The sequence below is a fragment of the Girardinichthys multiradiatus genome, chromosome 19, assembly GCF_021462225.1.
Source record: "Girardinichthys multiradiatus isolate DD_20200921_A chromosome 19, DD_fGirMul_XY1, whole genome shotgun sequence".
NCBI classification, from domain to species: Eukaryota; Metazoa; Chordata; class Actinopteri; order Cyprinodontiformes; family Goodeidae; genus Girardinichthys; species Girardinichthys multiradiatus.
This window is the reverse complement of record NC_061811.1, coordinates 20,118,981-20,132,786: the sequence shown is the minus strand read 5'-3', so window position 1 is coordinate 20,132,786 and position 13,806 is coordinate 20,118,981. Positions and strand designations below refer to the sequence as shown.

The 13,806-nt window shown below is 38.5% G+C and overlaps 1 protein-coding gene and 1 pseudogene across 1 annotated transcript; one reads left to right on the top strand and one right to left on the bottom strand.

The window, feature by feature from the left end:
- Positions 1–576: 576 nt before the first annotated feature.
- LOC124855613 lies at positions 577–4,153 on the top strand (annotated as a pseudogene).
- Positions 4,154–8,333: 4,180 nt separating this feature from the next.
- odc1 (ornithine decarboxylase 1) lies at positions 8,334–11,866 on the bottom strand. The gene is given in 11 exon segments (XM_047392933.1): positions 8,334–9,365; positions 9,367–9,450; positions 9,539–9,753; positions 9,850–9,965; positions 10,079–10,241; positions 10,329–10,412; positions 10,504–10,720; positions 10,800–10,972; positions 11,100–11,273; positions 11,494–11,626; positions 11,783–11,866. Coding segments are annotated over 10 exon segments (1,380 nt in total). The 5' UTR covers positions 11,596–11,626; positions 11,783–11,866; the 3' UTR covers positions 8,334–9,313.
- Positions 11,867–13,806: the final 1,940 nt, after the last annotated feature.

The following is a 13,806-nucleotide window of genomic DNA, read 5'->3' as shown; positions in this document are numbered from 1 at the left end:
CATGGCTTCTTTATACAAACATATAATCAAACAGCAAATCGTTCTTAATTTTCACTCATACCAATGAGTCACAACATCATGAACCCTCACAGTGAAGTTACGTTTCTCACAATGTTCTGCTGGATTCCATCACTGCAGGGCTCCAAAGACTTAAGAAATGCCTTTGCCTCATCCTGCCGGTTGAACTGCTGGGACTGATCAGAGCAGACAGAAGATTCTGTTTTATAGCCGTAAATGGTGGCTAAAAATAACATCTAACTGTTTATTCAAAACAACCTCAACAAAAAGGTTAATTTATATGAAGCATACTGCCCTCTTGTGAACTTTAGTGTAAACTGCAGTGCAGAGGTTTCAGAGGCCCCTTACCTCAGGGAAAAGTGTAAAGACAAAAACCTTTATTGTTCAGACTGGTTTAACTGCTGAACTTCTGTGATGGTGACACGCAATCAGAAATTGTGAATGAATCCCTCTTTCTGAGGGATTCAAATCACCTGGCCATTTTCATGCCAGAATTTTAATCTGTAGGAATCAGTCTGGTAATGCAAATGATAAACATCTGCAGTAGGCAAACTTTATATGAAATAAATTTTTCAATAACCAGCTCACACTGCATGGAGCTGAAAACACAGCACACACATCTGATTAGACTGTGAGCACCATGTTTCTGTTGAAGTTACTTGTAACGTTCATGAGTGTATTTTACGCTCTGAAAAGAAATATTTGCATCAGTACCTTTCTGGGGACGTTATAATTGGAGGTCTTTTTCCCATTCACCAACAAACCAAGAGGGTGAACGATTCTGGTCCGATCATCTGCAATAAGTAAGTGTGTCCTCAACAGAACAAATCCACTCACATAACTAGAAAATGTATTGTTTATTTCCTGCCTTCTTTTATAGGTATAATATCCAAATGATCCTGTGCACCCAACTGATGATCCACGCCATCCAAGAAATAAACCAACACTCGCCAAGACTGCTGCCCAACCTCATCCTTGGTTATGACATCTATGATACTTGTGATTATGTCAGTCTGGCCATCAGAGCAGCTCTGCAACTGCTGAGGAACCAGTCAGACCCTCAGAGGTGTCTCATACCTAGATCCATCGACTCTTCCTTGCCTGAGCCCAAGACCAAGGTGGTTATTGGGGAGAGGTGCTTGGAGGTATCCATTACCATCGCAAGGATATTTGCTCTACCGTCAGTCACCCAGGTTTGTCTCTCGCTATGTGTAATATGTAATACAACTCGCCTAATTGTAAATATATCCATATTTTGTCACATACCAAATATAAAGAGTGAACACACCCTGAAACTTACATCTTCTGATCATTAAAGAAGTTATTGAACAAAATTTCAGCAGAACTTGGATAGCTGGTGACACCTGGTCCACTTCTCCTGATGTCTTTAAGATAGAAGGCATCGAAAAGATCGGTCCCGCTTTTGGATTCTACACAATCATCTATAAACAGAATGATGTGCCTGGCTTTCAAGATTACATCAACTCTACGTTTGAAGGATCTAAAAATGCCATTTTGAATCATTATCAACTTTCCATAAACGACTCCAAAGATGAAGAGGATTTTAATATCAAGAATAAGACTTCCAACTCAAACTGGTTGCAGCACTACATTGACCGTGACGAATCCTACAGCATCTATCTGGCTGTCCGGGTCATTGCAGAGGGCCTCAGAGCCTCACTAAAATGTGACTATCAAAGCTGTGAATGGACAATTTTTACTGCTTTTGAGGTATAGTAAAGAAATTTATGTGTTGTTGATACAAGTCGTTATTTACAAATGTCTTTTTATTTGTTTGGTTGAGATTGTTGGCAGAACATAATTGGAAACATATGATCAATCTTCTACAGATATATCCTGTATTTGTTTGACTAGACCATTTTAGCTGCTTCTGGTAGTAATTATTTTTGCACATCAAACAAATGCATAATAACATTTTTCTTTGAATGAAATAAATTGGTAAAAAAAAAAAAGGTAGTTGGCAGTTTACAGTTAGCACTGTTTCCTTAAAGCCTAGCCCTATGTGAAGCACAAATGAAAAACAAAGCCATTGACATCTATTAGTCTGAGGGTTAAAAAATTATTTTTAAGGTCGAAGAACACAATAAACTACTGTGAGACCCATTTTCCACAAATGGAGAAAACATAGAACAGTGGTAAACCTTCCTAGATTTCCCAGCCTACCCAAATTACTCCAAAAGGCCTCGCTCGCATGGAGAAGTTCCAAAAAACAACAACACATTTTATCAATATTGAGCAAAATGTTAAAAGGTTTCATATAAACTAAATTGATGTCTGTTTTTAGATTTTTTTATTGACTGGTTAATAAATGTAGTTTTAACAAAAATGCCCTTTAATTTGTTTTTCACATCATACCTCAGGTTTCAGCAGTAAAAGTAACTATTCAATTTTTATTATGTTTTTGTTAAGTGGTAAGTCTTTGGAAAGGTAGGCAGAAAAAGCAGCAAGCTTTACATAAAATAAAAATTATATAATTTGCATGCATTAAATAGATCAGAGTATTTTATTTTCTAAATGGCAGACATCTTATCAGTTCTCAGGACTTGTAATCTCATTAATTTTTATTCTCTAAGAATAATTTCTGTCATATATCACACTGGCTACATGCAGAAGTATAGATGATTCTTCTTATGATCATATTCTCTGATGTTGGTTTCATTTTGACCATAAAGATTTTATAACTCATTTTCTGGGTATAGTTGATTTACGCTGTAGAATGGTCACTGGTTAACTCACGTTTCTGAAGATAACTCATTTAGCGTGACCTACCTGGTAAATTTGGCAGTGTAACCTGCTTTGCTACAACATAAGATTATTTGGTGCAGAAGACATTTTGTGATAAAAGTACAGAATGATATAGTCAAGACAAACATGTTGTGCTCATTGTGTAAAAAGAAAAAAAATGAAGGATAATGTAAGTTTCAAGTTTGACTCAGGAAGTTGAGGTTGTGAATCAGTAATCTAACTTTAAATCAGACTATGATAATTTTGTTGCCTTATTAATCTTAAGAATTTTGTCAAATGCATTCTTGTTTTGGTTTTTTTTTTCCTGGGTGGTCATTTCCCTTCAACCCACAGGACAGTTTATTTTGGGGGTGCTTAGTAATACATATAAATTATGTTAACGTTGTGCCTGTAATAAATCTCACACTACAAAGGCAACCAACAGCTCCAAGGTGCCCTTTTTTTCCACTTGAGCACCTGCCCCCCCAAAATGTCTGTGCACTGCTCACCAGCAAACCAAAGGGATACTTGTGTGGATAAAACTGAAGAGTTTCTTGAGTGGAGAGACAGCCATAGTTCTGAGCACAATGGCTGCCATTGCAATAATTGTTACTGTTGTGACTGCTGTCATCATTGGTATCAACTGTGGAACTCCCATTGTTAAGGCAATTGGAGGTTGCTTGTGTTTCGTGGAGGTAGCCTCCTTTCTCTTTGGCTTCTGCATAACCTTCACCTTTATGGGAAAACCCACAACACATTCATATTCAGGCATTCATTTCTTTGGCATTGGTTTCTCCCTCTGTATTTCCTGTATTCTGGCCAACTTAATTCAGATCCTGCAGGGCTTTAGCTTTGACCCAAGGGTCTGCTCTAGGATTAAAAGGTTTAATCATCCAGTACCTCTGATTGTCATCATCTCTGGTGTGCAGATTGGCTTATCCTTGGCCTGGCAACTTGTTCGACCGGTTCATCCTATACAGGTCGAGAAATCTGCATTCATATTGCATCAGTGTGTCTTGTCTATGGACACGTTTTTTGTGGCCACAATAGTCTACATCTCTTTCCGGGGCCTTGTGTGTTTTATCTTTGCTTGCAAAGGTAGACAGCTACCCGACATCTACACAAAAGCCTCGTTAATCACTGTGAGCATGGTGCTGTTTTTAATCATATGGATTGTTTGCCTCCCAATTATTTTAACTTTCCAGGAAAAGTACATAGCAGTTGTAAGCAGCGTGGCCATTCTCATTTCTTTCTACGACATCCTTGGCTGTCACTTGGTCCCCAAGTGTTACATTATGCTGTTCAGAAAGAGCTGAATAATCAGATTGCTATCAGCGAGTACATTAGAAAACACTGTGAGAGGAAGGACTTGCCCGTGATACCACTATGATCAATTCTGCCTGTCCACATTTCTCCTTATCATTGATGAGCTGTACAATAATACAATTGAAGACAGATACTGTACACACAGTCACAAACTTTATTTCTTACTGTCTGACATTAAATCAGACCGTATGTTTCCTGTTTTGGTATAAATCTACTTAATATATTAAAGACTGGCATGGACTGTTCTGACATGGACTGAAAAGCCACACAGATAGTACGAATTACTCTGAAAGCCAAATAAAAAACAAATTACAGTTTGCACATGCTCTCAAGGATAAGGAACTTCACCTTTGGAGATGGGTCCTATGTTCTGATGGAACTAAATTTAAAGCGTTTAACCATTAAGACCGTTTTTACATTTGAAGGAAAAAGGGGACACTTGCAAGTCTGAGAATACCATCCTAACTTTTAGGCACAGGGTTAGCAGGATCATATTGCAGGGAGTTTTACTGCAGGAGGGACTGGTGTATTTCACAAAACAGAGGGAATCCTGAGGAAAGAACATTATGTGGAAATACTGAACCACCATCTCAAAACATCAGCTAGAAAGGTAAAGGTTGGGCAGAAATTAGTCTTCCAAGTGGACAATAACCCTAATCATCCCACCACATTAGTTACAGAGGATAAAATACAACAAGGTCTATAAGCCATACAGTTTAAAGAGTTAAAATGTAATTTATCTTCATGAACTTTATAACCTTTTTATACCATTGATATCATTTGTTCTTATTTGCTAATGCTCTGAGTGCAGTAAAACAGAAAAATAAAAGATCCTCAATAAATGAGCTTGTTCTTTTTAAAATCAGGGTTTAAATTATGGATCATCTGCTGAACAAATTTTATTTTTTGCAGGACATTATTATGACAGATGTACAAAAAGGTTAACTTTGAACCAAAAAAGTTTATTTTATCATAAATTAAAATTATTTTCTTACATTTTTGACAACTTTAATTATATTTACTCATCAAAATACACTTTGTCTGTTTGTTGTTATTAACTAGTGATTTGCATCAAATATGTAAAATGAAAAGATGGTTACGACCTCAGGGGTCAAATGTCAAATTAAAATCATTGCTGAGAAAAATCACTTAATCGATGTGGGTTCTGAAATTATGTTAGTCTTTGTTGTTAGAGCAGTTTATATACTTGTTATTAATGTCTCAAACTAAACATTAATTTCCAGGATGTTTTCAGCCAAAGGTACATACATTGGAGTTGCTGACACCAACGGGCCAGTGAAATCAGTCAGCTCTAAATCAATCAGATTGTTGGTTAAACTTAGCTCTTTATTACAAGGACTCATCCAAGCTGAAGGAGATTGGGCATTTGTTGCATGTTGGCTAAGCAGCTTCACTACATTTGGGGATGGCTGCCATCTTCCTCTTTCTGTAGAGTAGCGTTTGTTTTGTCTGTTTACAATGCTAGTATTTGGCTACCAAATCTCGGTCACAATATGTAGTAGCACATTAAAAAAGGAACCATCCTAAAAAAACATAATATACTCCTCTCATGGGAGATATTCCTGTCAGGGTTTAGGTCAATATTCACAGGTGTTGTAAATAATGTTCTGTAAATGTCTGTTAAATTTTATTTTCACCTACAAACAAAACTATAATGAACTAATTGTACACAATCATCTGTTTTGTTGTTGTGCTTTCAAATGTTTGTATTATTGGGAATAAGGGCACGTATCTACCTATACTTCCTTAGTAACATGCTAATAAGGAGGCTTCTTATATTATGTTGTAATAAAATGTTATTGCATTAAAAACAAAGCTTTTACAATAACACTATTTTTATTGTTATATTATAAACAAATGCAATTATCTAACAGTTGTACATTTTTATTGTTTTGTCCTCATGTATTTCTCTTCATCCGTTTAGTAACTGATGCAGCACTCATCGGAGCCGCCAGCCTTCCAAAATAAGTTGCTCATGTACTGCATGTGGAGATTTCACAAAGAATAATGAAAAAGAACCAGGAAGACAAGGAATTATAATAGATTATAATGCAGAAGCACCTTTTGTAAAGTTGCAAATGATTTTACAAGATGAGCTATTGTAAGTCCCTCTGCTATATGTACTGTATTTATACTAAATCGTTTTAATTAACTTTAAATAAAACCTTTTTAAAAAGGGTATGAATTGGAAACCAAATATTTTAGTACATTGATACTTGAACTATCATTAATTATATACACTAATACAGCAATATATACTCACCAAGCCCTTGTATGACATGATAAATTTAGCTAATTATGAACTGTACTTGTGCTCCACCTTGAGGCCCATAATTATACTAGTTTTCAATATCTAAGACCATTTGCTTCAGTAATGGTGTTATGTAAACATTGAGGTCTAAATACAGGTCCTTCTCAAAAAATTAGCATATTGTGATAAAGTTCATTATTTTCCATAATGTAATGATGAAAATTTAACATTCATATTTTTTAGATTCATTGCACACTAACTGAAATATTTCAGGTCTTTTATTGTCTTAATACGGATGATTTTGGCACAGCTCATGAAAACCCAAAATTCCTATCTCACAAAATTAGCATATTTCATCCGACCAATAAAAGAAAATTGTTTTTAATACAAAAAACGTCAACCTTCAAATAATCATGTACAGTTATGCACTCAATACTTGGTCGGGAATCCTTTTGCAGAAATGACTGCTTCAATGCGGCGTGGCATGGAGGCAATCAGCCTGTGGCACTGCTGAGGTCTTATGGAGGCCCAGGATGCTTCGATAGCGGCCATTAGCTCATCCAGAGTGTTGGGTCTTGAGTCTCTCAACGTTCTCTTCACAATATCCCACAGATTCTCTATGGGGTTCAGGTCAGGAGAGTTGGCAGGCCAATTGAGCACAGTGATACCATGGTCAGTAAACCATTTACCAGTGGTTTTGGCACTGTGAGCAGGTGCCAGGTCGTGCTGAAAAATGAAATCTTCATCTCCATAAAGCTTTTCAGCAGATGGAAGCATGAAGTGCTCCAAAATCTCCTGATAGCTAGCTGCATTGACCCTGCCCTTGATAAAACACAGTGGACCAACACCAGCAGCTGACACGGCACCCCAGACCATCACTGACTGTGGGTACTTGACACTGGACTTCTGGCATTTTGGCATTTCCTTCTCCCCAGTCTTCCTCCAGACTCTGGCACCTTGATTTCCGAATGACATGCAGAATTTGCTTTCATCCGAAAAAAGTACTTTGGACCATTGAGCAACAGTCCAGTGCTGCTTCTCTGTAGCCCAGGGCTGGGGAATGCGGCACCTGTAGCCCATTTCCTGCACACGCCTGTGCACGGTGGCTCTGGATGTTTCTACTCCAGACTCAGTCCACTGCTTCCGCAGGTCCCCCAAGGTCTGGAATCGGCCCTTCTCCACAATCTTCCTCAGGGTCCGGTCACCTCTTCTCGTTGTGCAGCGTTTTCTGCCACACTTTTTCCTTCCCACAGATTTCCCACTGAGGTGCCTTGATACAGCACTCTGGGAACAGCCTATTCGTTCAGAAATTTATTTCTGTGTCTTACCCTCTTGCTTGAGGGTGTCAATAGTGGCCTTCTGGACAGCAATCAGGTCGGTAGTCTTACCCATGATTGGGGTTTTGAGTGATGAACCAGGCTGGGAGTTTTAAAGGCCTCAGGAATCTTTTGCAGGTGTTTAGAGTTAACTCGTTGATTCAGATGATTAGGTTCATAGCTCGTTTAGAGACCCTTTTAATGATATGCTAATTTTGTGAGATAGGAATTTTGGGTTTTCATGAGCTGTATGCCAAAATCATCCGTATTAAGATAATAAAAGACCTGAAATATTTCAGTTAGTGTGCAATGAATCTAAAATATATGAATGTTAAATTTTCATCATGACATTATGGAAAATAATGAACTTTATCACAATATGCTATTTTGAGAAGGACCTGTAGATTATTTTTTTTTGGGTTCCTTGCAATTACGGTTATAATCTGAAAAAAATTATTGCTCCCATTCCTATTAGTTTTAGCACAGCATTTAGATTTTCTAGGTACTCAAAATTTCTTTAAACATTTTTTTAAAAACCAGAGAAAAAACAATTAATGCAAAATATGGCCACTAGATGGAGCTCTTGTGGGAAGTTAGTTGAATAGTGCTGGTTTGGTTAAAATCTGAATTTTGACATAAGCACAAAACACCCATTGTTTGGTTCAGCACCTAATTTATTAAAAAAAAAATACAAAACTTCAAAAGGTTTCCATAGGAAAGCGATACAAATATGCAATCCCGTCTCTTTCATATCCAGTTTCCATGCATGTTCAAACTTTGCTGTCTGGTTAATATTATGAACAAATTATATAATTCTGCAAGCTAAAACAAAAAAAGAGAAACCAAAAGGAGAGGGGTGCCATCTGCTTTTTGAGTCCCTGTGTTTTAAGTGTTAATCTTAAAGATTTTTCTCTTATTTTCCAGAATCATTAGTTACACCCAAAACAATTCATGTAATCAACATTTTCTGATCAAAGACTACGTTTTGTTCCAGATATGAAAGTTAAAACATGAGGTTTTGAAAGATCTTGAAGATTAACACTACCTCGGTTCTGTTCAGAAGTGGCAATCATGGAAAATATAATTATAGCAGCCATATAAGGATCTGAATTCCACCTCTCGCCAATGTTTTGTGAGTCATCAGATATGCGTCTTCAGTTGTTAAAATGATAATACACTGACCTCATGATACTGATAGATAAGGCCATCTGAATTTCTGTTTAAGTCCCCAAACCAACAACTGCCCCATCTCTACTTTCACAGCTGTACTGGGCAAACAATACTTTTACTCCAAAGTTGTTCTTCAAGTCATCATGAAGTTAATTTCCAACTTTTTCCAGTTCTAAAAATAGGCTTATAGTGAAGTACCCCATGCTAATGCTACAAATCAGCAGCAATTAATTTTAATACAGAGCTGCTTGTTAAACTGTGTCTGGTACCCACAGAGATGGCCTGAGTGTGAAACAGCCTCATTCAAGGGTTGATTCCCAGCTTCTGTACAGAACATTGCAATGTGTGCAACATGTCCCCCTCAATCTCCTGTCAAGTAACTGGGCTTGTCCAACATGTATAGAACTTCATCCGCTTATTAATAAAGATGCCAACTAAGGAACATGGCTTCTTTCTGTTGCAAGTTTCAGATCACATGGGTGTGGCAAGGCTTGGTGGGCATGTCCAAGCTGCTCTCGGCCACAGCAAGCTGGAACGTCAGATAGGGAGGACTCCTCTGCAGGAGCTGGAAGGCCATGGGAGCAGATCTGCTGCACATAGTGCCTGGAAACAAAAAAGCATAAGTCACAAATTAAAAAAAAATTTTTTTGCTGAATTTCTTTCTAAGCAAGTTTCTGTAACAAAGGCTCACCAGGCAGGACGGGACATGACGTAGTAAATGTCAGGTCTTTGGAAGCCATTGAAGGTGGAGGAGGCAGCTACAGTGTAGGCACCCATGTTGTTAAAAACCAGCCAGTCGCCCACCTGGAGGTCCGGCAGGGTACACAGTTCGACGATCCGGTCTAGACCGTCACATGTTGGGCCCCATATACTGCAGGGGTACAGCGCCTCATCTGGCTTTGGTTTCTACAAGTGACAATTGAAAGAAACTCAGTAAAAACAGATCAGTACTTTTCTTACACTTTGTCCCCATCCCAATGACAGCCTTTGGATCTCACCGACCTTATGCAACATTGGCAAACAGTGAGCATGGTCATAGAGGATGCAGTTGAAGGATCCATACACCCCATCGTTGACATAGTACATCAGAGTTGTGCGACTGGTCGCATCATCTTCCTCTGCAGGAAAAAAAGATCATAACTTATTTTTTTTTTTTTTAAAAACAAACAAAAAAAGGTCATACGACTAATAGGCAACCCCATATGGTTATCTGTTCAACCAAAGCCGTTACCATCAGAAGACGGCTCGTCATCCATGATGACCTTCTTAGCAATGATGTTCACAACCAACGTGTAGGCAGATGCCACGTAGAAGCGTCCCGGCTCAGCGATGACCCTGATCCCAGAGTCAACAGGAAAGTACTTGTCAAGGGCAGCGTTGATTACTACTGTAATCTAAAAATGGAAAGGAGTCCACATGTAAGTCAACTAGAATGTTACTTTATACGACTCTGGCTAAAAAAAAAAAACATTTCCAAATACCTCTTCAAATTTCAGTTCAGCATCATCTGAACCAGGAAAACCTCCTCCAATATCCAGGAGATCCATGTTGAAGCCAAGCTCTTCCTGCAAAAAAAAAAGGTTTAAATTTAGGCTTCTTTGCAGAGATGAAACAATCAAAAATTAAATGTGAAGGTGGATTTTAGGAGCAACTCACCCCCATGTCAAAGACACAGCGAGCATCTGCAATAGCTTTGGTGTAGGTCTCTGCGTCCGTGCAGCCGCTGCCAACATGAAAGCTGACACCGATCACATCCAGCCCCAGTTCCTTGGCCCGCTCCAGGAGACCACGACAAGCTTTAAGAGGAGCCCCAAACTTCACACTTAAGCGACACAAAGCCTTTGAGTCATCTGTGGCAATACGCAACACCAACCTGAATGAGAACAGGAACAGTATTAACAAAGAGGCCAAAACTAAAAACAAACCTTTACTTAAAAAGTAAAAACTCTTACTTGGCATTATCATGACAACGAGCCACTTTCATGAGCTCCACTTCACTATCAAAGGTCATCATTTGGACTCCATGTGCAGATGCATACTTTATCTGTGAAACCTGCTTGCAGGGGTTGGCGTAGATGATTCTGCTTGGATCTACTCCCAGAGACTGAACAAGCTGGATCTCAGTCTGTGAGATGACAATGCTAACAGTCAGCAAAAAACACAAGAGATGCCAGTGTAGTTTTGGCTAATAATCAACAGAGCTTTGAATTTGTTTATTCTAGCAGTAACGATGGAAAGCACCCAAAGCACACCTTGCTTGCACAATCGAAGCCAGTTCCCAGTGATGCCAGAGTCATAACTACAGCCTGGCTGTCGTTGCACTTAACGGCATAGAAAGGAGTGATGCGAGGCAGTGCTCTTGCCCAGCGGAGGTGTTTTCGTAAAACATCTCCTAGGTCACAGACATAGAATGCATCCCTGTCATCCTGGAATAGATGAACAAAAATGAAGGTTATATTTTACCTTTCACAAACATTAGACAAATCACATTGCATTAGTACTGCTTATTATAGGCAAAACAAAGTTCTAAAAGTGAATCACTGGGATAAAACTATGCAACACTCGAAGCTTGTACGAAAATGTACATCCTGTTGACAAATCAAATTAGCCCATCTGTCTATTACATAAACCCCACAGGATGCTTACCGTCAAGGATGACTCATTGATTTTCTGCTCAACAATGTCCCGAGCAGAGAAACCCTCCTCAAGAAAGGAAAATTCTAATTTATTGAGTGCGGTGGTGTTCATCCTGAAATGTATTTCTGATCCGTCACACAAACTGAAAGAATCAAAACAGAGTACTCAGACAACAGCATCTTTTGCCTAATTGATTATTCAACTTTAGACCCAGCAGTCATGAAGAAAGAGTGTACGATGACTGGGAAGATGATGAGTAACTCCAAAAAGGGAAATTTGGGGAAGACATGACTCTTACCTGGATATGAAAGAGTTGGAATTCGGACCTGCTGTTTCTCAGTTGCAGAGAGGCCAAGGCGGCTCACCAGTGAAGTTAACTCCCTTTAAGTAGGACTCAAGGCCTGGGCCTGTTGAGCAGCTGGAGTGTACGTTCCTGGAGTGAGGATTCTGGGAAGGAAGGAAAGTTATTAAATATTATTATAATCATTATTTATCATTCTAGTGAATTGGAGCACAAACAAATGTGTACTCATCCAGCCGCCTAAATTTATAACTTCATGTTTTATGTATTCGGACGAAAACTGACAACCGAATCGAGAAATTCACATAGTTTTCTGGTTTTATAAAACGCCCGAAAACTTGACACCAGTGCAGAAGTCACTGAAAGATAAGAGCCTCTAAACCACACCCAATCTAACGCTTTACCCAATCAGAGAAGAATCTCCTTCCACTTGAAAAGAACTAACCAATGAGCAACCAGTGACGGACTTATGCCGGTTCCGTTGCAGCGCCTAACGCCATGAGGCGACATTGCCTTTTCAATTTATTATGAAACTCATTCATAAAAACAGAAAAAACTTAAATTATTGAAATGTTATTTTTTTTTAAATCCTATTTGTCGTTAGACCAAGACCAACGACACAGAGTAAAGTCTTTCTTTGCTTCTCAGTAACGGCAACAAAGAAAACGTCTTGCTAGCTAAACTATTGTCACACCGGCCACGTCATAGATTTTTAAACTTACAGAGCAATTTAACGACGAACTAAACCAACTCATCCGGTACGGAAAGCCAACAAATAATCAATCCTTACCTTAAAAAGCATTTACAAAGAGTTTGTCCATTAGACCAGAGAGCTGGGGTCAAAAAAAGCAGGTCCCTTCCTTATGTTGCGTGCTGCTTGAAGTGTAGCTTGACTGACTGGAAGCGGATGAACACTGGAGTATTTATAGAGCGGCCGTTTCCACGGCAACGCAGCCAGCTGAAACCGGCCTCCCATCCACGTAGGAACCGGTTTAGGCTTGTCATCTCATCCACATGGCGGATATAAAGAGACCTCCGCTGCAGGGACCACACACCAGGTTTATGGTGGTGCTGCAGCCCGCTGAGACCAAATTTATGTCTTTCTAAAGCCTAATCTTGTCTCTACACTGAAATTAAGACTTTAGATAAACGCTTAAGTTTACCACTCGTGAAATAAAGTACGTTACACAAGTCCTCAGAAATTTACATGCCCTTTGATATTACTTCTACTGCTTCAATGATGCATTTCATTCACATTTTTAGTTTGCTACCTTTTAACATTGGTTCTTTGCCAAATTTTCTAATATTTTCTAGTATGTTTAGGCAGTCTGCTTTTCTAATTTTTAAATGAAATGATCATGGCTGTCAAACTGTGGTTAAAGTAGTATGTATTTGAGTATTACCAAGAAATGTTCGCATCAGCTATTAAATACTAATCAAATGCCAACTGTGCATCGATTCAAAACAGCCAGGGGGGCATTTCATGCTCACTTTTACAACCAGTGGTTTAAAGTAATGTTCTGTAATCTGCTTCAAATCCACTGTAAGAAAAGGTGATTAAATGGCTGTAATAAAAAATATCTACTAGCAAAAGGTCATTATGTTGCTCGTAATACAAAGTCCTCAGAAAATAATATACAGTTAAATGATATGTAGGATTTGGGTATTTTGTATAACTGTCTCTGCAGTTAATGGAAATATTAAGCTACCAAGAGAATTATACTGACACGCAAACGTTTTCCTTCATGGGTATGAAATGATTGGTTTATGTGTACAAATTGGAGGACTGATTATAGACTGATTATAAAGAAAACCTCTAGCTAAGTGGGAACAGCATATGAAGAAATTGGGTGTGTCTCAGGTCCTTTGCACAAACTGACAATGTGCAAGCCTTGATTTCCTTGACTATTACTAATCAAATGTATTGCATACATGGCAGAACTGTCAAAAGGCCTTGCAAGACACATATGTTAAGAATTTATTTCTATGAAAAATCAAGAACTTAAAGAGGAAAACAAATA